Source organism: Phyllobates terribilis, unplaced genomic scaffold (assembly GCF_046119375.1).
Source record: "Phyllobates terribilis strain yellow unplaced genomic scaffold, ASM4611937v1 Scaffold_5__5_contigs__length_657084704, whole genome shotgun sequence".
NCBI lineage: Eukaryota > Metazoa > Chordata > Amphibia > Anura > Dendrobatidae > Phyllobates > Phyllobates terribilis.
The window spans coordinates 497,016,724-497,040,574 of NW_027362765.1; the positions used below are offsets into that span (position 1 = coordinate 497,016,724).

At 43.9% G+C, this 23,851-nt stretch overlaps 1 protein-coding gene across 7 annotated transcripts in view; it reads left to right on the forward strand.

The window, feature by feature from the left end:
• PCGF5 (polycomb group ring finger 5) overlaps positions 1 to 23,851 on the forward strand; it is a 118,357-nt gene that overhangs the window by 69,985 nt on the left and 24,521 nt on the right. For 3 of the 7 annotated variants that reach the window (XM_073685549.1, XM_073685554.1, XM_073685555.1), the window contains exons 2-6: positions 12,791 to 13,100; positions 13,474 to 13,570; positions 16,794 to 16,849; positions 17,262 to 17,321; positions 22,936 to 23,078. In XM_073685549.1, the coding sequence (XP_073541650.1) occupies positions 12,929 to 13,100; positions 13,474 to 13,570; positions 16,794 to 16,849; positions 17,262 to 17,321; positions 22,936 to 23,078 (528 nt within the window). In that variant the 5' untranslated portion in view covers positions 12,791 to 12,928. Of the gene's footprint in view, positions 1 to 8,641; positions 8,735 to 12,790; positions 13,101 to 13,473; positions 13,571 to 16,793; positions 16,850 to 17,261; positions 17,322 to 22,935; positions 23,079 to 23,851 lie in introns of those variants that run through there. The other 4 variants (XM_073685551.1, XM_073685552.1, XM_073685553.1 and 1 more) reach the window with 4 other exon arrangements.

A 23,851-nucleotide genomic window follows, 5' to 3' on the forward strand; every position in this document is an offset into this window, starting at 1 on the left:
GCGTGTGATCCGATGAGCGAATGCACTCGCAGCATGCTGTGATAGTTTTCTCATGCCAAATCAGCATGAGAAAATAGTCGCAGATCTGAGCCGCCCCATAGAATAACACTGGTCCAAGTTTTATCACTTGGCCGTGTGATATGCTCGTGTGGATGAGCCCTAAGGATTCTCATTGTCTTATATGTCCCTCCACTAACATCACAAACAAATCACAGAAAGATGGATCAAATCTCCACACGTTCCATGGTTCTAAGAGTGAAAGAGGTGTTGACATTATGACAAATGATGGTATATCGGTGGCCACTGAGATCCTTCTTACATTAAACATTGGAGATATACCACTTTAAGAAAATATTTGTTAGATTTTTTTACTATTGCTCAGTATGTGATGAACATACAGTACAGACCAAAAGTTTGGACACACCTTCTCATTTAAAGATTTTTATGTATTTTCGTGACTATGAAAATTGTACATTGACACCGAAAGCATCAAAACTATGAATTGACACATGTGGAATTATATACTTAACAAAAAAGTGTGAAACAGCTGAAAATATGTCTTATATTCTAGGTTCTTCAAAGTAGCCACCTTTTGCTTTGATGACTGCTTTGCACACTCTTGGCATTCTCTTGATGAGCTTCAAGAGGTAGTCACCGGAAATGGTTTTCACTTCACAGGTGTGCCCTGTCAGGTTTAATAAGTGGGATTTCTTGCCTTATAAATGGGGTTGGGACCATCAGTTGTGTTGTGCAGAAGTCTGGTGGATACACAGCTGGTAGTCCTACTGAATAGACTGTTAGAATTTGTATTATGGCAAGAAAAAAGCAGCTAAGTAAAGAAAAACGAGTGGCCATCATTACTTTAAGAAATGAAGGTCAGTCAGTCTGAAAAATTGGGAAAACTTTGAAAGTGTCCCCAAGTGCAGTTGCAAAAACCATCAAGCGCTACAAAGAAACTGGCTCACATGAGGCCCGCTCCAGGAAAGGAAGACCAAGAGTCACCTCTGCTTCTGAGTATAAGTTTATCCGAGTCACCAGCCTCAGAAATCGCAGGTTAACAGCAGCTCAGATTAGAGACCAGGTCAATGCCACACAGAGTTCTAGCAGCAGACACATCTCTACACCAACTGTTAAGAGGAGACTTTGTGCAGCAGGCCTTCATGGTAAAATAGCTGCTAGGAAACCACTGCTAAGGACAGGCAACAAGCAGAAGAGACTTGTTTGGGCTAAAGAACACAAGGAATGGACATTAGACCAGTGGAAATCTGTGCTTTGGTCTGATGAGTCCAAATTTGAGATCTTTGGTTCCAACCACCGTTTCTTTGTGCGACGCAGAAAAGGTGAACGGATGGACTCTACATGCCTGGTTCCCACCGTGAAGTATGGAGGAGGAGGTGTGATGGTGTGGGGGTGCTTTGCTGGTGACACTGTTGGGGATTTATTCAAAATTGAAGGCATACTGAACCAGCATGGCTACCACAGCATCTTGCAGCGGCATGCTATTCCATCCGGTTTGCGTTTAGTTGGACCATCATTTATTTTTCAACAGGACAATGACCCCAAACACACCTCCAGGCTGTGTAAGGGCTATTTGACCAAGAAGCAGAGTGATGGGGTGCTACGCCAGATGACCTGGCCTCCACAGTCACCAGACCTGAACCCAATCGAGATGGTTTGGGGTGAGCTGGAAGCAGAGTGAAGGCAAAAGGGCCAACAAGTGCTAAACATCTCTGGGAACTCCTTCAAGATTGTTGGAAGACCATTTCCGGTGACTACCTCTTGAAGCTCATTAAGAGAATGCCAAGAGTGTGCAAAGCAGTCATCAAAGCAAAAGGTGGCTACTTTGAAGAACCTAGAATATAAGACATATTTTCAGTTGTTTCACACTTTTTTGTTAAGTATATAATTCCACATGTGTTAATTCATAGTTTTGATGCCTTCAGTGTGAATGTACAATTTTCATAGTCATGAAAATACAGAAAAATCTTTAACGAGAAGGTGTGTCCAAACTTTTGGTCTGTACTGTATATATGCCATGTTATACTGCATTTTAGCATGCCTCAATCTGCCTGTGCACCTCGTGTTCTGTGGTGAGGGTCTGGTGGGCCACGGTATATGGCAGAGCCGCTGTGTCCTGTAGGATAGCTGGACAGTGGGAAACGCAGTTTCCAGGCTGCTGGCTTGTAGGAGAAGGTGCTAGGATCACACTGGACTCAGTAAGGCCGACTGATGTAGGCAATTGTGTTTCCAAAGTGCTTGTAGAATAGGGGAAATTTGGGAGTCTGCATTAGGCAATGGCAGTGTTTGGCACCAAACAAGGGGAGTACAGTGAGACAGTGTGAAGAGCCCATGGTAGCCTGCCCTTGGCTTGTCACAGCAGGATTGGGCTTGTCCGTCGAGGCATGTTCTGGAAATGTGTGAATGGGCTGTGCGCAAAAGAGAAGTGTAGGCGACAGCAGTGCGTGCAGACAAGTAACATCTCAAACCTTAGGGTATGTTCACACTCAGTTTTTTTTCTTGTGATTTTTGAGGGTCACGGCTTCAAAACGCATCACAAAAAGTGCTCCAAAACACTCAAAAGAATCTTCTATGGAGAAAATACTGTTCATATGTTCAGGTTTTTCAACCTGTTGTGGCTATGTGCACACAGTGTCCTTTTTATGCTGCTTCCACCGTGGAAACTGCCTAAAACAAAAAACTATCAAGAAGAATGAACTTATGCATTTCTATGTAACTTGCGGTACTTATGTTCAGGTTTTTGAACGTCTTTTAGTCACTTCAGGTTTCTACAAATGCCAAGCAATTAAAACAACTGAGCTGAGCACTCTTCTGGCATTTTCCACATTTTGGAAGCTTTTTTTTTGCTGAAGTGTTTTTTTTGCAGTATTTTGAATTTACAGGGCCTCATTCGGAGAGGTTTCCTTCAGGATCCTTTTCAATTGAGTGACATGTATTTTTTTTTTTCTCATCAAGCATTTTTCAAAGCCTCTTCAGGAAAAAAAGGTTAAAAAAACCCTCCTCATATGAGCAGCTCAGTGTGATCATAGCATAAGGGTATGTGCACAGGATGCCTTTAAGATGCCGGCGGACCCTCTGAGGTTCTCCTAGATGAAATGGCTTTGGTGGCGGTTCTGCCGTCTGCGTCATTTTTCCATAGTTTAAACTATAACTAGAGAAGTCCTAAAGGAAGTCACACATGCTACTTCTTTTAACTGCTTCACTGTTTCTGAAATCTGAAGCAGTTAGGGCTCGCTTACGTGAGCGTGTACGTTGGACAAGTGCTATCCAATGTTATTTAATAGGGGAGTGGTGATGCAGGATTTTTTTCACTTTGAAATCGGATGTCACTCACCCATTCAAATCTATGGATGCGAGGAAAAAATCAGACTGCACTCGGATAACATCCGAGTGCAGTCCAGTTTCAGTGGACTCACAGAATGGAGAAAATGGAGAAATTTTGTTCTCCATCTTCTCCCCACAGTGTGCTCTGATTCTCTCTTCCGAGAGAACTGGGTCACACTTTAACCACACTACAATTTGCATAATCGGCCCGATCCTCTTGGATGAGAGACTCTATGGCCGTCTGACCATAGTCTGAAAAGCAGTAAAACATTACTGTGCAATATATTCCCTTTTTGCGGTGCTTTTCAGGCAGGTTCCAGATGTAATCCGGCTGAAAAACCTCAGTGTGGACATACCCAAAAAAAGGGGTTTTCCACTTTTAGCTATGTGAACTGCCATCACTAGCAGACATGTAAAATAAAGCCCGCTTGCCCTCATCGTCCCTTGCTCCAGTGCTGACTGCTGCAATCTCTATGTTTTAGGTGCAATGATGATGTCACGTGATGTTGCATCACCGCTGCAGCCAATCACAGAGCTGAGTAGCTTCTGACATCTTCATCTTCTAAGCTCAGTGAATGGCTGCAGCACTGTCACGGCTGCAGCCAAAACACAGAGACCAAAGAGCTGGTTTTGAAAGTGGGATGGGCAAATACCAGCTGGCTTTCTTATTTTACATGCTGGCCGGCATTTGGGGTCTATTTAGCTGAGAATGAAAAACCCCCTTAATGTTTTGGGTCTTTTTCATCCTCAAAAAATCTTGAAAAAGACCCATCCACATTAAGGCCAAATGTGACTTGTCTGTCTGCACTGCTGGAACATTATAGAAGTAGACTTTCTTTTGAGATGTGTATTATTGTGGGATTTATGGGGGTTGTGTCTCTTCTTGGAACTGTCCAGTACTGTGCTATATTCTGGGTTATTGGATTGTGTGAGAATTCAGAAAAACCGTAGCTGAGACCGCATGGGCTCTGAGTCCTCAGCTCAGAAATCACCAGAAGTCCCATAAATTAGTCATGTTTCTAAAAAAAAAAAAAACTATTAATATTGATCTCAATTAATCATACTGAAATATCATCGCTATCAATATACAAACAAGACAATACAGCAGCGCTCTGCAAGCACTAAAGATGCAAACATTAAATATAAAAATTAAATATATGATATTTGGACTGCATTACTGCTATATGGACTATACTCGAAGGTACTTAAGCACATAAATTGGACAATTGATGAGAACCCACCAGCCATGACAAGGTGTACCTTTCTTTGATGGGACCCTAACTTAATATTTATCAAACATGTCTGTCCCGGACTGAAAGCCGACAAATTTAACGGGCAGGTAGGATCCAGCATTAATTAAAAACAGCCTAAGAACTCATTCAGACGTCTGTGCAAACTGGTCTGAGATCGGACCACAATGCACAGACTGGATGTGCCTCTCCTCACCGAAGCCTGAAAGCTTTGTGTATTTCTATGAGGCTGTCATGCTCCGGTCGGGAGAACCGTGGTCAGTTCATGCATTAGTGGTCCGTGCTCAGTCCGATTTGCACGGATGTCTGAATGAGCCTTTACGTTGATGTGTTCAAGTCAGAAAAGGAGGCAGTCAAAACGTCCAATAGTATACTACAAAAAAACTGAGCAGCACCTCCGAACCGAATAAGGCAAGTGTGAACAGGTGCAAGCTGCTGGCTGCATAATATGCAGACAAATCATCGTTATCAATAAATGTAAATACTGCGTGTAGCAATATTCACTGTAATTGATGCTAGTGCACAGCTCTTGTCAAGTGCAATTGATGGGCAAGCATTACGATGTCACAGGCAGTAAAGATCAGACTCATGGAACTTCCCATTAGACCCTTACTAAATAGTTTTCAAAGCAGAAACTGTGGGATAATATGTGATCCCAGAGAAGATGACAAAGACAGCTGTGGTACCTTAACCTATAGATGATGTGGTCAATATCAACCACAGCATCAAGATGCTTAGACAGAGAGAGACCCTTATGTTACCTCATCAGCCCCCACAATTTTTGCTAAGTAAACTACAGGCAGTGTCATGTTGGGGCTGTTGAACTGATTAATATGATACCTGAGGTGAAGAAATCCATCTTTGCAGTTTTGAGTTAATGATATGCTCATGCTCCGGAGCGGGACTGTAGGCAGGGTCTTATCCTAGTGCTCTAGGCCAGATCAGTAAGATAAGACCTGCCCACAGGCAGCCCCGAAGCCCAAGTAGGTTCCTCATCATAAAGATAGCCAGAGAGAGACAGGTAGACCGCGGCTGGCTGTCTCTCTCTGGCTGTCACGGGTTTGTCAGAAGTGACAGACAGTCGCCCCGTAGTTGGTTGCAGGAGACCTCTTCTTTTGGCGTTACAGACAACTTCTTAGAAGCTGTATCTCTAGGACCCAGCGGGTACCTTCCTCTGGCTAATTAACACCCTGGCCTGGGTGTATAAATACCTGCTGTGTGCCAGAGGGAGGTGCCGGTTATATTCATTACTCCTTGTGAAGGCTTGAGCAAGAGCAGTACTTCTTCCTCTCTGGTGCTAGAGAACGTGTGTGTGCATTTGTCTGGAGTCAACTAAAGCTAAGCAATTTTCTCTTGTTTGTCCCCCCTTGTTGTCTTTAGTGTTCAGTGGGGATCGACTAGTGCTCATCCCCTCCCTTCCCTAGCCTGAGCCTAACGCCAGGGAAAGACAGGGCGAGGTACGTGCGATTGGTGAAGAACCAATATAGGGAAGTTAGTGGAGACAGGGTCACACTAGATCAGCCTAGGAGATCTCCACTCCCCCCCTCCCCTTTCCCTAGAGTCTGGGCTTCCTTTCCCTCTTCCCTTTGTGTAGCACATAGTCTTTCCCACACCTTGCGTGACACTGACTGGCTGTCTATGAATATGAGTCTCTCTGTCTCTTTCTATCTATGAGTCTCTTGATGTCTCTCTATCTTCCTCCCTCTCTGGCTGTCTGTCGCTCTATCTGGCTGGCTTGAGGAACATACTTGGGCTTCGGGGCGGCCTGTGGGCAGGTCTTATCTTACTGATCTGGCCTAGAGCACCAGGATAAGACCCTGCCTACAGTCCTGCCCCGGAGCACGGGCATATTATTAAAGGGGTTTTTCCACGAACGAAAGTTGATTTTAATCAATAGATCTTGGAATAATAACTTACACAATTGGATGTGTTTAAATAAAATGTCCCTGTGCTGAGATAATCTTATAAATGTGCCCCTGCTGTGTTCTGTGTAATGGCTGTGTCTGACAGTTCAGGATCATGGTCTGATCATACCACAGCTCCTGGGCAGGGGAGGAAGCAAAAGAGTCTACAGACATTACAGCAGGGGGTCACAACTGATTCTTTTTGTGAGTTAAAACTTTTTACTGCCTGTTTTTAAACAATGTTTTACTTCAAAGAAAAAATCAGCTGTGATCCCGTGCTGTAATATCTGTATACTCTATTGCTTCCTCCCCTGCCCAGGAGCTGTGGTATGATCAGACCATGTTCCTGCACTGTCAGACACGGCCATTACACAGTACACAGCAGGGGCACATTTATAAGATTATCTCAGCACAGGGACATTTTTTTTAAACACATCCAATTGTGTAACTTATTGTTATTCAAAGATCTATTTATTAAATTGAACTTTTGTTTGTGGGAAAACCCCTTTAACTCAAAACTGCAAACACTGATTACACAAGAACCACAAGACATATTTCTTCATCTCAAGCATCATATTAATCAGTGCAGTAGCCCCAACATGACAATACCTGTAGTTTACTTAGCAAAATTCTGCTGACAAGTTTTCTTTAAAGCGAACCTGTCAGCAGGATTGTGCTTAGTAAACCATATACACTGTCAGGTGGGCACCGTTACACTGAGTAAAATGATACCTGCGGTGATGAAATCCATCCAGTGGTTCTTGTGTAATCTTTATTTTCATTTCTGCCATAATGATATGCTCGTGCATCACCGCAGGTATCATTTTACTCAGTGTAATGGCGCCCACCTGACAGTGTATGTGGTTTACTGAGCACAATCCTGCTGACAGGTGCACTTTAAGTTCTCTGTCTTCTTTGCATCTGTGATACAATTCTCTCATGTGAGAGAATCAGATCACACTCAGATCAAAGTCTGACAGAGTTTGAGCTGAGTGTCATTAGAATAATCAAGCAGATTCTCTGGCATGAGAATCTTCGCTCCATTAACCCCCGGCCTAACAGCTATTATAATACACTGAACTACTTAGTAGTGCAATGTATTAGCTAATTGATCCAAAGATTGCACGTTCCAGTCTCTTTGCTGAATTATTACAAAATATTGAATTATTAAAAAAACAATAAATAAAAGAAGAGATCTCAGCACAGGAACGTTGTTTTAGCACATCCAATTGTGGAACTTATTTTTATTCCAAGATATATTGGTTCGAATGTACTTTGTTTGTGGGAAAACCCCTTTAATGAGTTGATTTGGGGTATCTGGCAGTGGCTGCTACATTACAGATTGAATGGAGTTGCACTTTGCCACTCTGTTCACATTGTGTATAGCTCTTTGGTGGCAGTGCCAGGTGTGGGACCCCCACCCATCTGATATTGATGACCTATCAATATGTTGTGATCTGACAGCCCTTTAAACATGTCAATTTATGCTGCAAATAAAAAAAATAATTCCAGATTTGTCTTTTATTTTTCATCCCTACTGCTAAAAAAATGGATTAAAAGGTGATTAAAAAGTCTTATGTATATATATATAAAAAAAAATAAAAAATAAAAAGGGACTGGTAAAAATTAAAGGTTGTCTCACCCTTTTTTGGGTGAGCTTTTTTGGGTGAGCTCTCATCCAGCTGTCTACAGCGACCAAAAATAAAATAATTAAAAGTGCAAAAGTAGTAAGACACAAAAAACAATATATATTGCGTAGTGTCATTATTATGTCAACCTGCAGAATAGAGCGAATATGTCAATCATACTGAATAGTGAACTGTTAAAAAAAATCCAAAATGCCAGGTTATTTTTCTTTGTCCCAGCTCCCAAAAAGTGTAATAAAAAGTGATAACAAAGTCACAGGTATGAGAACCACAGCTTGGGTTTAAATTAATAGGTTAAATGTGGTCACATTGGCTAATAACATAGTTGCCCATAAGTGGTGGCACCTGCCCAGCAGCACTGGTCGCCCTCTCCGCCAGCAGAGAAGCCATGATCGTCAGTGCCTGTGTTACTACACTGCGGGAGGTTCCAGCCTCACCTCCCATTCATGCAACCTCAGTGAGAAGTGTACTGCGCATGCGTAACTCACGGCTTGCCTCTTAGTAGTAACGCGCATGCGTCAGGCAAGAGATCGCGTCATCAGTAATTACTGGCGAGAGGTGACACTTGTCAACGCATGCGCGGTTCTCTCTGGTGAGTCCCCCCTAGAAGTCCCCTGTACTCTACCGGCAGCGAAGCAGCGCAGAATAATTGTGTTGCTAGATGTGTACACGGCGCTAAGTTCTATAGGAAACATCATCTGTATAAGAAAGGAGCAAGTGTAAGGGAGGGCGGCTTTCTGTATGTAGCGAGTGTAGAACTACAAGTCTCAGGCATTCCATGTCAATCCTGACAGGGGGCTCGGGAGGCGCGGCTGTCACCATGTTGTGCTGTGGGTGACAGGAAGCTGCGGGTGACATGACAGCTCTTCCTGCCGACTATGAGCTGTCACTGCTGTATCACAACTATCACTACATGTCCTGTATTGTGGGACATGTGGTGACAGAAGAGCAGTTATGTTACCACCCAGCTTTCTGAGGAGCAGCTAGAGAGGGACCGGCACCAGGGTCCTGGGCAGTTGGTGAGGGTCTCTGGTGGTATCATGGTCACTTTTCTCCACCTCGCCCTCCGAGAGCTAGAGCTTATCACCTTCGTCCTCCGAGAGCTAGAGCTTGTCACCTTCGCCCTCCGAGATCTAGAGCTTGTCACCCTCGCCCTCCGAGATCTAGAGCTTGTCACCCTCGCCCTCCGAGATCTAGAGCTTGTCACCTTCGCCCTCCGAGATCTAGAGCTTGTCACCTTCGCCCTCCGAGATCTAGAGCTTGTCACCCTCGCCCTCCGAGATCTAGAGCTTGTCACCCTCGCCCTCCGAGATCTAGAGCTTGTCACCTTCGTCCTCCGAGAGCTAGAGCTTGTCACCTTCGCCCTCTGAGATCTAGAGCTTGTCACCCTCGCCCTCCGAGATCTAGAGCTTGTCACCCTCGCCCTCCGAGATCTAGAGCTGGTCACCTTCGTCCTCCGAGAGCTAGAGCTTGTCACCATCGCCCTCCGAGATCTAGAGCTTGTCACCTTCGCCCTCCGAGATCTAGAGCTTGTCACCCTCGCCCTCCGAGATCTAGAGCTTGTCACCTTCGCCCTCCGAGATCTAGAGCTTGTCACCCTCGCCCTCCGAGATCTAGAGCTTGTCACCCTCGCCCTCCGAGATCTAGAGCTTGTCACCTTCGTCCTCCGAGAGCTAGAGCTTGTCACCTTCGCCCTCTGAGATCTAGAGCTTGTCACCCTCGCCCTCCGAGATCTAGAGCTTGTCACCCTCGCCCTCCGAGATCTAGAGCTGGTCACCTTCGTCCTCCGAGATCTAGAGCTTGTCACCCTCGCCCTCCGAGATCTAGAGCTTGTCACCCTCGCCCTCCGAGATCTAGAGCTGGTCACCTTCGTCCTCCGAGATCTAGAGCTTGTCACCTTCGCCCTCCGAGATCTAGAGCTTGTCACCTTCGCCCTCTGAGATCTAGAGCTTGTCACCCTCGCCCTCCGAGATCTAGAGCTTGTCACCTTCGTCCTCCGAGATCTAGAGCTTGTCACCTTCGCCCTCCGAGATCTAGAGCTTGTCACCTTCGCCCTCCGAGATCTAGAGCTTGTCACCTTCGTCCTCCGAGATCTAGAGCTTGTCACCTTCGTCCTCCGAGATCTAGAGCTTGTCACCCTCGCCCTCCGAGATCTAGAGCTTGTCACCCTCGCCCTCCGAGATCTAGTGCTTGTCACCCTCGCCCTCCGAGATCTAGAGCTTGTCACCCTCGCCCTCTGAGATCTAGTGCTTGTCACCCTCGCCCTCCGCGATCTAGTGCTTGTCACCCTCGCCCTCCGAGATCTAGTGCTTGTCACCCTCGCCCTCCGAGATCTAGTGCTTGTCACCCTCGCCCTCCGAGATCTAGAGCTTGTCACCCTCGCCCTCCGAGATCTAGAGCTTGTCACCCTCGCCCTCCCGAGATCTAGAGCTTGTCACCCTCGCTCTCCCGAGATCTAGTGCTTGTCACCCTCGCCCTCCGAGATCTAGTGCTTGTCACCCTCGCCCTCCGAGATCTAGTGCTTGTCACCCTCGCCCTCCCGAGATCTAGAGCTTGTCACCCTCGCCCTCCCGAGATCTAGAGCTGGTCACCCTCGCCCTCCGAAATCTATTGAAACAGTATCACACAGCCCAGTAACCTGGAATCAGACTCTCAGCCCCTACATTATGCTGATCTCAGATTACATAACAAAAACCTCCTGACAGATTCTCTTTAAATGCCGCAGTTATGATTGACAGCGACATCTTGGAGGTTAAACTGCTTTGATCTCAGCAGTTAGACTTGGTTGCCAACACAACACAGCCGGCACCCTCGCTCTATGGAGCAGGCTCAGCTCCTGAGCCCGTAAATGTAAGGCAGAGGTCACAAATTGCAACCTGGGATGAGTGGGCTCCGGGACTTGCCCAGGTTAACTGGGTTTGTTTCTGGCCCTGTACCCTTGTATAACAGGTCAGATTTCGTCTGGGGCTACATGGCGCAATATAAGTAAATGGTGTCGCATTGTGAACCCCGAGAGTACTGCAACTGCAATAAGCAAGTCACAAATAATCTGCCACAGTTGGACATCTTGTGACTTGCTTGTCGCACTTTGTTCACAGAACTGGCGTAGCGTCAATATGTCGTATCTGTTGCATATTTTTACATTTCTATTTCAAAATCCATAGCAGATAAAACCCCGGTAGAGTTCTTTGTTGAAATACTTCATATTTGCAGCACATCTCACCCTTTGGACCCTGGTTGGACTAGGATGCGGGAGGCCAGTTGTACCGTAGAGATAATCTCCTGCTGATAAAACACTGATTGTACTGAAATAGCAAAATACAGCCCAGTAAGTGACATGACCGGAATCAGGGACTCTTCTATAACATTATGATGCTCTCAGATTACATGGAATAAAACCTGCTGACAGATTCCCTTTAATGAACTTTCATTGATTGCCGTAAAACAAACACATTTCTACGCTGCTTATACAGACAATGACGATATGGCTGCCCCCATCGTTCTGTAAAAAAATAATAAATGAACATTTACAGTATTTTCCAAGAAGATCAGAATATTCATCTTATCATTTACATTTACTCCCATGTGTTATGCGAAAGTGTAGCTTAGTGACTAAGGCTCCTTTCACACAGCGTTTTTATCTATGTACGTGGGTCCCGTCTGGGCTTGTGTCTGAACCCCCCTGCAAAACGGGATTAGGACAAAGGGGCTGTAGAGTATAATGGTACCAGCAGTGCGAACATGTGCTCTGACGTGCGTCATTTTCGGGCGTAAACGCCTACCGCAGCCGCAGTCTACAACTGGGTGTCCTCCAGTAGGCGTATACACCCGAAAATGAGGCACGGCGGAGCACATGTTGGCTCTGGCTGCAGTATTAGGCCACGTTCACATGTTCAGTATTTGGTCAGTTTTTTTACCTCCGTATTTGTAAGCCAAAACCAGGAGCGGGTGATAAATACAGAAGTGGTGACGTGTTTCTATTATACTTTTCCTCTGATTGTTCCACTCCCGGTTTTGGCTTACACATACTGAGGTAAAATACTGATCAAATACTGAACGTGTGACCGTAGCCTTATAGTCTATGGCCCTGTAAGCACATGCGTCCAAATCCTGTTTTGCGGGGGAATTCGGATGCAAACGCAACGAACATGGACAAAAACGCTATGTGAAAGGGCCCTTATCTGATAGCATCCATTAGCGCTCTCATTGGGGATTGTCTCCTCTTATTTTGAGGTGAATGGGAATAGTAATTTTGCCAGATTAGGCATTAGTACTGTGCACCTTTGCCCTTTTGTTGGCAGACGTGTCAGTCAGGGGCATAGTAAAATAGGTGTCCCGCTTATAAGGCTACGTTCACACCTTCAGTATTTGGTCAGTATTTTACCTCAGTATTTTTAAGCCAAAACCAGGAGAGGAACAGTCAGAGGAAAAGTATAATAGAAACACGTCACCACTTCTGTATTTATCACCCACTCCTGGTTTTGGCTTACAAATACTGATGTAAAATACTGACCAAATACTGAACATGTGAACGTGGCATTAGAGCACGATGTGTATAAGCTGCTGTATATGATATCATTAATTGCTTTGCTTTTTGTCACCCCATGGTCCGTTTTGTGCGGTGGGATTGATCCTTTGTCTCTCGCAGCAGGGGCCCGGAGGTGTAACACACTTTAAGGAGCTAAAGGCAAATTGAAGCAATGAACATGATTTCAGTGAGGTTCATCTCGAGGACAATCCTCACGTGGAGAAAAATGTGAGAAATTCAAGAGAGACGTCCCAACCCATGTCCTTTCTTCCGTCTCTGCCTGTGTCCAGGGATCATCTGTCTCCTGGCATCTTGTCAATGGCAACCCAAAGAAGGCGCTTTGTAAAAGAGTTCAACCCGTACATCACTTGTTATATCTGTAAAGGCTATCTTATCAAGCCAACCACCGTCACCGAGTGCCTGCACACATGTAAGCATTGCTTATTATCAGACGTGAGGGGTCTCCTGGCTCCGTGTAACCTCCTAGATGCTGTGGTGTTATTGACCCTGGCATCTAAGGGGTGACAATGGAGCTCTCTCTGGTCTGTATGGGAACCGCAGGGTCACAGTCTTCTGTATTGACCTGTATCTGAGCGAGTGAGTGATTGATATAGGGAATAAAGGAAAGATCTAAGTCAGATTTAATCCCAAAACAGCGAGCGTGCTCCCTGGAAGATACGTAATACCACATCCAGAAGTGGCAATATTACGTTGGATATCAAATGTCAACTGAATTGAATAGACTGTAACTCTGTATTTGGATAAACTACTTGATTTACATATTATTTTTATTTTTTTCAAAGTTTGTAAGAGTTGCATTGTCCAGCATTTTGAAGAAAGCAACGACTGCCCAAAATGTGGAATTCAAGTTCATGAAACCAACCCTTTAGAAATGCTAAGGTATGGCGCTGCTGAAATGCATGCGGTACAGTATCTCCAGTAATGATGGTATTTTATGTAATTGATGATTGCTATCTGTTCTAATTCTTTTGTGCTTTATCCAGTCTGTTGTAACTTAAGAAACCTGTATATAATATCTACTAGCTCAGAATATTTACTACATATACTTAATTGGATTCCATAAAGGCCCTATGGGTCGACTTTTTTAATACTTATTCATGTTTGCAATTAGCATTTGTGTATTGGTATACTCTTATCAGTGAGTTATTTGTCTTCTAAGTGACCTTTCTTTATTTCCATGAGGATAAATGTCACGACTACTCCACTCAGTATGGTGATAGGCAGCTCAGCCGTCCAATCTGGGGCAGGGGTGTGCTGAGCTGTCAGTATGGTGATAGGCAGCTCAGCCGTCCAATCTGGGGCAGGGGTGTGCTGAGCTATCAGTATGGTGATAGAGAGCTCAGCCGTCCAATCTGGGGCAGGGGTGTGCTGAGCTGTCAGTATGGTGATAGAGAGCTCACCCGTCCAATCTGGGGCTGGGGTGTGCTGAGCTGTCAGTATGGTGATAGGCAGCTCAGCCGTCCAATCTGGGGTAGGTTTATGCTGAGCTGTCAGTATGGTGATAGAGAGCTCACCCGTCCAATCTGGGGCAGGGGTGTGCTGAGCTGTCAGTATGGTGATAGGCAGCTCAGCCGTCCAATCTGGGGCAGGGGTGTGCTGAGCTGTCAGTATGGTGAGAGGCAGCTCAGCCGTCCAATCTGGGGCAGGGGTGTGCTGAGCTGTCAGTATGGTGATAGAGAGCTCACCCGTCCAATCTGGGGCAGGGGTGTGCTGAGCTGTCAGTATGGTGATAGGCAGCTCAGCTTTCCAATCTGGGGTAGGTTTATGCTGAGCTGTCAGTATTGTGATAGACAGCTCAGCCGTCCAATCTGGGGCAGGGGTGTGCTGAGCTGTCATTATGGTGATAGAGAGCTCAGCCGTCCAATCTGGGGCAGGGGTGTGCTGAGCTGTCAGTATGGTGATAGACAGCTCAGCCGTCCAATCTGGGGCAGGGGCGTGCTGTGCTGTCAGTAGGGTTGTTCGAGAGCTCAGCCGTCCAAACTGGGGCAGGAGTGTGCTGAGCTGTCACGACTACTCCACTCATTGTGGTGATAGACAGCTCAGTCGTCCAACCTGGGGCAGGGGTGTGCTGAGCTGTCAGTATGGTGATAGACAGCTCAGCCGTCCAACCTGGGGCAGGGGTGTGCTGAGCTGTCAGTATGGTGATAGACAGCTCAGCCGTCCAATCTGGGGCAGGGGTGTGCTGAGCTGTCAGTATGGTGATAGAGAGCTCAGCCGTCCAATCTGGGGCAGGGGCGTGCTGTGCTGTCAGTAGGGTTGTTCGAGAGCTCAGCCGTCCAAACTGCGGCAGGAGTGTGCTGAGCTGTCACGACTACTCCACTCATTGTGGTGATAGAGAGCTCAGCCGTCCAATCTGGGGCAGGGGTGTGATGAGCTGTCAGTATGGTGATAGACAGCTCAGCCGTCCAATCTGGGGCAGGGGTGTGCTGAGCTGTCAGTATGGTGATAGACAGCTCAGCCGTCCAATCTGGGGCAGGGGTGTGCTGAGCTGTCAGCATGGTGATAGACAGCTCAGCTGTCCAATCTGGGGCAGGGGTGTGCTGAGCTGTCAGTATTGTTATAGAGAGCTCAGCCGTCCAATCTGGGGCAGGGGTGTGCTGAGCTGTCAGTATGGTGATAGACAGCACAGCCGTCCAATCTGGGGCAGGAGCCTGACAGTCCAATTGTCCAATCAGGGCCGTGGTGTGCTGGGTTTCCTACAGGTGTCTCCTGTTCTGAGTGATTCTCTGGCTATTTAGCTTTCTGTCTGCCTCTGTTTACTGCCAGATGTAGCCTTAGCTCAGTGGTGCATGTTTGCCTTCTTCTTCAGTGCTCTGTTTGTTGATCTATTGCTGCCTGACTTTGGACCTTGCCTCTGACCATCCGATTTCCTAGCCCCTTTGTCTTGATCCGCTACCTTCCTGGAATTCTGACCTTGTCCTGTGACCTGACTATGCCTTTTTCCTTACCCCATTTGTTTATGACGAACCTTCTTGGTATCTGACCCTGGACCTTTTGACTATCCAACCTCACGGCTTGTCCGTGAGTAGTGACTTGCGGCACAATAAAAGGATAGAACAACTCAGTTGTTTTACCCCTTATGGTGCCTCATTGCTCAGCTGTTACTGTTGGGGTTTATACTATTGCCCTAACTTAATAGACTGTGTTACACAAGGTCACTGCTTGACTTTTTTTCTGCAGCAGCCACAAAAAAGCAACATTGCTGCAATATGTGAATGAAGCCGTAAATTTTTATTTGCAGCTTATTATGCTTTAGCTTTACTAAGAACAGGTCTATCCATTGAAAAGGTGTAAACCAGATTGGACCGTCCTTTGAGAGGGGACTTAGCCAAAATTACGTGCCAGGAAAAGCACCTGACATATAAGCCGACGTTCACCAGACGGAGACTAAACGTGCTTTCTTTTGTCCTCCGTGTGGCCCGGCATGCGTTTGCATATTGTTTATCGAAGTGCATAGGAGATCACAGCAAACTGCACTTTCCAATACAGATGACAGTGGCCAGGTTCACTATGTGAGCTTAGCCTAAGATGCACATAAAGAGTTAAACTAACAAATGCAATAGCTATATACCGTGACTGTCATTCATCTGAAATTAACCATTGGGAGGAGGATTCTGGGCTTCCGTCTTACAGCCTAAAAGCTGGGGAGTTGGGAGAGATATGAACAGTGTTGGCAGAGCTCTCCTCACAATGCACCACCCACATGTCCTTTTTAGCTGGATGCTAAGGTCATTATCCAATCCATAAATTCAATAGTGAAAGCCCCACTAGTTTTACTCATTCAAGGCATCTTATGGAGGTTACTTTGTTTAAAGTGCATCTATCTCATGACAAAGTGCATAAACCCCTTCCTGCCTTGAACCTTATATATGAGGGGTCGGGTGATCTTTAATTTGAGCTGCTTTACATGTATGCACCCAGACCAGGCTGAGGAGCTCACGCGACATTAGCACTGGGTGTCGGCTGTGTTATACAGCTGGCACACTGCTGCAATGGTTTCGATCATAGCTCCCCTCCCTTTTGACTTGCCAGCTTTTTTTTTTCAAAGTTGTGGAAGCAAAAAGGAAAAACTATTCATTCTTTTTTCTGTTTCCATTTCTAGATTAGATAATACTCTTGAAGAAATCATATTTAAGCTGATCCCGGGTCTACGGGAAGGTAGGTTTCCTTTCTTGTACTTGTAGATTCACAAATACAGATAGAAGTACTATACTTAGGATCCCATGGCAGAGACATAATAAATGTAAGTTGTAAGATAAAGTACTAGAGTTCAAGCCTTACCCAAGAGCTTCCAGTCTAATACAGTAGGGCTCTGTTCAGACGCATGTAGTAACCTTAGACATTATCCATCAGTTTTCCATTGTGTTTGATGGCAAAAGTAGCTCAGTCTGACTTTGCTTTAGAAAATATTGGAACTCCAGAGGAACCTATTAGTGACAGTAGGGTCAGACTTTGATCATTTTAATTGTTGGTCAGATCTGATATGGTTAATCACGACGCTAGTGTGAACAGAGCCTTCATTATACAATATGTCCTGATCTGATTTTCTTTTGTATGTTGCTGTAACTAGGAGAGCAGCAGCGAGAATCGGAATTTTGGAAGAGGAAAAGACCACTGGAGAATGGAGAAGGTACATTGGCTATTTTAGCTTATTTAAAGATTTCTAGTTTATTCATTTAGTGTATTAAAAGCCTGGTCGACTTTGATTTAAAGGAGATGGAACATCCTGCAGTTGCCAATGGACAACACTCTACACTGCAGTTATATTTTGTTCTTGTTTTCCTTTTTTTGTCTGGGTCCTGACAAGTCCTTTAAACCATTCCGATTTTTTTCAGATTGCTAATTGTAGACTTTTTTTTTTTTTTTTTAAAGAATCCAATTCTTCTTTACATGTGACTTAAAGGGAACCTTACAGCCAATTCATGTATGCTTCCCAAACCATCGGCATGAAGCGGAGCCTGACTGTGTTATTGCAGCCATGTATGTTTTACTCTCATAAGCTGTTTCATTTCAAAGAAGATATATTCTTCACAACTGGCTAGTGACAACACACCTCGCAGGACTAGTCCAGAGACAGGCAGCTTCTCCCCGCCCAACTCTCATAGACTGACAGTTCTCTCCTTATACAAACTCCTAGCGACATGTTAGTCTAGGACAGCTGGGAGGGGAGGAAATCTCAGACCTGTCATCTGAGTTGCGTCATCCCTGGGATGTTTCTCAAAGTACAGTATGTCCTTTCTATATGTTTACCCATGTTGTTTCTTCAATAGCGATCCATTCCTCTGCCTTCCATCTCCCTGTCTGCCAGGGGACAGTGCGCTCCTGAAGAGTGACACCCTTCTGGTGGTCCGAACTGTGCTCCAGGCTGCTAGCAGAGTAAATGCTGTGCAGCATGGGGCGATCAGGGAGGTCTAAAGCATAGAGCTTGCAAATGGTGCCCATTCCTTTGCTAGAAAACCGGTTACTTTAAGACTGCAGAAATAAAAAATTAAAAATACGTCTCTTGTTGACAACAGAGAGAATATTTAATAAGAGGTAAATTGCAAAATTGTTTATTTTTGCAAACATTTTGCAATTTTTCCCATTTAAGAACTTGAGACAACCTCTTTATATTCATGTTACGTGTTAGATAAATAATAACGCAGCGATGATCGTCCATGTCCAATCATTAGATGGATCCCATATCATAAATGCATCTGTAAAAAGAGACCGACGCATCATGTACTTGTTCAGAGTCTCATACAATATGCTAATAATGTGGTAAAATGAAATTCCTCCATATAACGAATGGTGGTTTATAATGACTTATATTCACTAGGTCAGGAAACGTCTATTTCCGGAAGCGAGCGCTGAACAAGTACTTTTCTTGTTTCTGGGCCGGGTAGTAATAAATGTGCACCAGGAAACTGAGGTTTCCTGGTGCATGACTTTCATTTTCTTTATTCACTTTTAGTCATTTTTGTTCATTACTTATTATTATGACAAACAGCACATACTGACCCTCAGGGACAATGCCAATGTCAGATACCATAGATATGTGCTTGGTTGCTTCCTCCAATGTGTTAGTTATCAGCTTGAATTGATTGCTGATCCATTGTAGAATATATTTATTGCATCCAGCTCTCTGTTTTCCTGAAACAGGAGTCCAAATCACTAATATTAACTTAGATTATGTCTCCCAGCGGCCACCACTAGAGGGAGCGTAGGAGCTCACTGCATACTGATAGACCGAAGTCAGTAGTACCACCGTCTACAGTAAGCTTGTGCGCTCCCCCTGGTGGTACAGACAAGCAGACATTTTTCTTTTAACTTAAAGAGGACCTGTCATCAAGTCAAAAGTGGCCAGTTATTGCACTAATTTTATTCCTGCTCTGCCCTTGAGTATTCTGTTTTTTTTTTTTACATCCATCAAAAAAAATAGAAACAGAATACCCAAAAGAGCTGAGGAAATAGAATAAGCGAAAAACTGCTTTGCCCTGATGATAGGTGCTTTATTTGCTGTACAGAGTGAATTTGGAGTTCCCTATTAGAGAAATGGAGTCACCGTTTTTGTTTTATTTATTTTTAACCATTCATTGTAAGGTAAAGATTACATTTTGTTTTATTCTTTTGTTATTACTTTTTCAGTACTTTTACACAATTGCAGCATTTTTGGTTGAATTCAGAGAGCAATGATCTGTTTTTGGGGAGTACATAAATCATTGTTTAGCTTTTATAAATTGTGGCCTTGTACAGTATACTTAATTTTCTGATGTCTCATTTTTTCACTATTTTTGCTATATATAAAATGTAATGTAAAACTGATTTTATTACCTTTTTTATTTTAAACATATTATTGTTATTATTAATAATATAAATGTAAGTTTGGACTTGACTGATTCTTGTATTGCAGTATACACTGTGTGCAGAATTATTAGGCAAGTTGTATTTTAGAGGATTATTTTTATTATTGATCAACAACTATGTTCTCAATCAACCCAAAAGACTCATAAATATCCAAGCTTAATATTTTTGTAAGTTGGAGTGGTTTTTTTTTTAGATTTGGCTATCTTAGGAGGATATCTGTTTGTGCAGGTAACTATTACTGTGCAGAATTATTAGGCAACTTAATAAAAACCAAATCTAATCCCATCTCACTTGTTTATTTTCACCAGGTAAACCAATATCAGTGCACAAAATTTAGAAATAAACATTTCTGACATGCAAAAACAAAAAACAAAAAAATTAGTGATCAATATAGCCACCTTTCTTTATGATGAATCTCAACAGCCTTCCATCCATAGATTGTCAGTTGCTTGATCTGTTTTCGATCAACATTGCGTGCAGCAGCCACCACAGCCTCCCAGACACTGTTCCGAGAGGTGTACTGTTTTTCCCTCCCTGTAGATCTCACATTTTATGATGGACCACAGGTTCTCTATGGGGTTCAGATCAGGTGAGCAAGGGGGCCATGTCATTATTTTTTCTTCTTTTAGACCTTTACTGGCCAGCCACGCTGTGGAGTAGTTGGATTCATGTGATGGAGCATTGTCCTGCATGAAAATCATGTTTTTCTTGAACGATACTGACTTCATCCTGTACCACTGCTTGAAGAAGTTGTCTTCCAGAAACTGGCAGTAGGTCTGGGAGTTGAGCTTCACTCCATCCTCAACCCGAAAAGGTTCCACAAGTTCATCTTTGATGATACCAGCCCATACCAGTACCCCACCTCCACCTTCCTGGCGTCTGAGTCGGAGTGGAGCTCTCTGCCCTTTATTGATCCAGCCTCTGGCCCATCCATCTGGCCCATCAAGAGTCACTCTCATTTCATCAGTCCATAAAACCTTTGAAAAATCAGTCTTAAGATATTTCTTGGCCCATTCTTGATGTTTTATCTTATATTTCTTGTTCAAAGATGGTCGTTTTTCAGCCTTCCTTACCTTGGCCATGTCCCTGAGTATCGCACACCTTGTGCTTTTTGATACTCCAGTAACGTTGCAGCTCTGAAATAAGGCAAAACTGGTGGTGAATGGCATCTTGGCAGCTTCACGCTTGATTTTCCTCAATTCATGGGCAGTTATTTTGCGCCTTTTTTGGCCAACACGCTTCTTGCGACCCTATTGGCTATTTGCCATGAAACGCTTGATTGTTCGGTGATCACGCTTCAAAAGTTTGGAAATTTCAAGACTGCGGCATCCCTCTGCAAGACATCTCACAATTTTGGACTTTTCAGAGCCCGTCAAATCTCTCTTCTGACCCATTTTGCCAAAGGAAAGGAAGTTGCCTAATAATTAAGAACACCTTATATAGGGTGTTGATGTCATTAGTCAACACCCCTCCTCATTACAGAGATGCACATCACCAGATTTACTTAATTGGTAGTTGGCTCTCAAGCCTATGCAGCTTGGAGTAGGACAACATGTATAAAAAGTATCATGTGAGCAAAATACTCATTTGCCTAATAATTCTGCACATAGTGTATTAGTACCTGCCAGATTTTTGCTGATAAGCAGCCTATTAGACGGGGCCTCAGGCAAGACAAAATGAGCAAATACACATGGCCGACAGGGGAACTTGTAGGTAGGACGGATAGAGGGAGGAGACCTTTACCCCTTTCTGAATTGAACATAACTGTATGTCCTGTTGTGATGATACTTACAGCGTAAAGTTTAAGACACAAAAACAGCAGAATTACTGTATTCTTCTTATTCCTCCCCATAAAGATATATATGTGCCTCCAAAACATGCCACTGACAAATATAACTACTCAGAAAAAAAGAACAAGTCCTCGCATGGCTGTTTTGATAAAGAAAAATAAAACAATTTTGGCTCCTGGAATGTGACAATGAACGAAGTGAAAAAAAATGGTTCGTCATAAAGGTTAAAACTTGCTTCAATTTTTCAATTTGATCCAATTCAATTTGTGATCCAGAGGGTTAAACGTTAGTGCTCAGGAATAGGAGATGGATTCCTCCAGGAAAACATAGGACATGTTCTTACTGAGGACAATAGATGTAGAGATATGTTTTTCATGCTGCTCTGATTGCTAAAGAAATACGGGGGTGTCTTCCATTATTAACTCCCTGAGCATCACCCTTGTGTGACAAACATGGAGAAGACCAAGCTCTAGCAGGATTCCTTTTAGATTTCTTGAAGATTAGTCATGTCAGGAGCTGGTGGAAAAAACAAGATACCTTCTCATGATGACCACCCCTTTGATACACATATGGGCATCATGTAGTAGGGTCCCCACCCAGGACCTCTCTGTAAGCCAGAACTGAGCCTCCCGCTAACACCAGCTGGTGGATATCAGATGCCATTCTTTGCCTGGATGGCCATGGCTTTTTTTACGGCACTGTCAAGTGTTTACTGAGACTGATTGACTCTTCTTAAAGGAAATTATTCTCTTCAGACAATATCTTTTGGTAAAGGGGTCTTCTGATGATGTTGGGACACCCCCCCCCCCCCCCCCAGATTAGCTGTAACCTGCAGGGTAATTTGTAAGCAAGTATTTAGTACAATTCAGTGGCTGACAGATGCAGGTTTTAATTTTTATAACTTTATTCTAATATTGTTTTTGCTTAGAATTTTCAAGATCTGTGCTTGCTGTTAGGAAATCACACACCATTTTTTTTCTTCTTTTTGGGATTTTACTCCTAAAGATAAACTCATCCCCTATGCCAGTATTCTGCATCCTTGTATTTGGGTATTTATGCCACTTTGGAAATATTTTCCCATGTGTAACTGAAACATTGAACGTGGCATCAGAAGCCGCCTTCTCTTTTAGGAAAAAACACCAGTTGTTTAGTAGGTGGATTTAGTGCCACGCTAATATGGAAATAACTGAAATCATCCTGCTTCCAAAGATGCGGGACTGTGGAAATGACACTGGGTGGCTCTTTATTTTTTTCTGTTTCATTGAAGACATTAATGTGCGACTTATTATTTTTTTATATACATGGAATAATAAAACAATTAACTGTGTATACAAGATCATTTATTTTACAGCTATTTGGCGGAGGGATCACTAAGAATGGCAAAGCATTTAGTAGTAATGGAAACTCCAGTGCAGATCCCATGGGATCTGTCAATCTATGGATCCGGTGATAAAGATATTACGGGGTTATGGTTTCCTTTAGGAGTTTGAATACAGCATTGATGACCTCGCTGACAAGATATGAATATGGCTCTCTGCAATCATCAGTTCAGATTCCATTAGATGTACACTTATATCGGCTTGTGATACATATGTTTCTTTTATACAGACGGGCTTCCACATAATAAAAGATTTAAGGACGATGATGAGGAAAATGATGAAAACAAAGACTACCACAGAAGCGACCCGCAGATCGCCATCTGTCTGGACTGTCTGCGTAATAATGGCCAGTCTGGTGACAGCATAGTGAAGGTACGCCTTGATTGCACTGGTGGGTTTATGTGCAGGGTTATCACACACAGCTGAAGACTGAGACATATACAGGTTATTACAGGAAATACCGATGTCGTATGGTACAAGAAAATACCATTAGAGAGAGTCTTTTTCTAAACTGACTAATGTATCAGGTAGCTCCTGTGATTACTTTATAAAGAAGACCCATCACTTGCCAGAAATATGTAATTTGTGTACCGGATGTAAATGCCGCTGTTCTCTTGAATCTGGCATTCTTTATTTTTTTGTTCCTGCGCCTCTCCATTCCTGAGATATAGCCCCATCTTCTCTTTTCTATGGCACGCCCCTTTGGCTAACAAAGTTAAAGTTTTATACAGAGAAGATGGGGCCATATCTCAGGAACGAAGAGACTCAGGAACAAAAGAAAAATAACGCCGAATTCAGAAGAGTGGCATGTAGGGCTGGTTAAAGAATATATCACATATTTACATCAAGTGACAGGACCTCTTTAAAAGCATTGTCTCATGGAACACCATCCTTTCAAGACAACCCACTCACACCCAACCATCCTTGTAGCCATCTAAATGGTCGCCATGTAGTACTACCTACTGGGAGTGGAACCACGGATGATCAGCTGGTCACCCTTCGGGATGCATATTTAAGGGTTGTTTTCCGATGGGACAACACTTCTCAGTAATGTGTGAATGAATGAGGAAGGTTACAGCGTGGCAGATTACAAATAGAGAAAGGCAGGAAGTACTGTGCATAGATTATTTTCTATCAGCATGGAT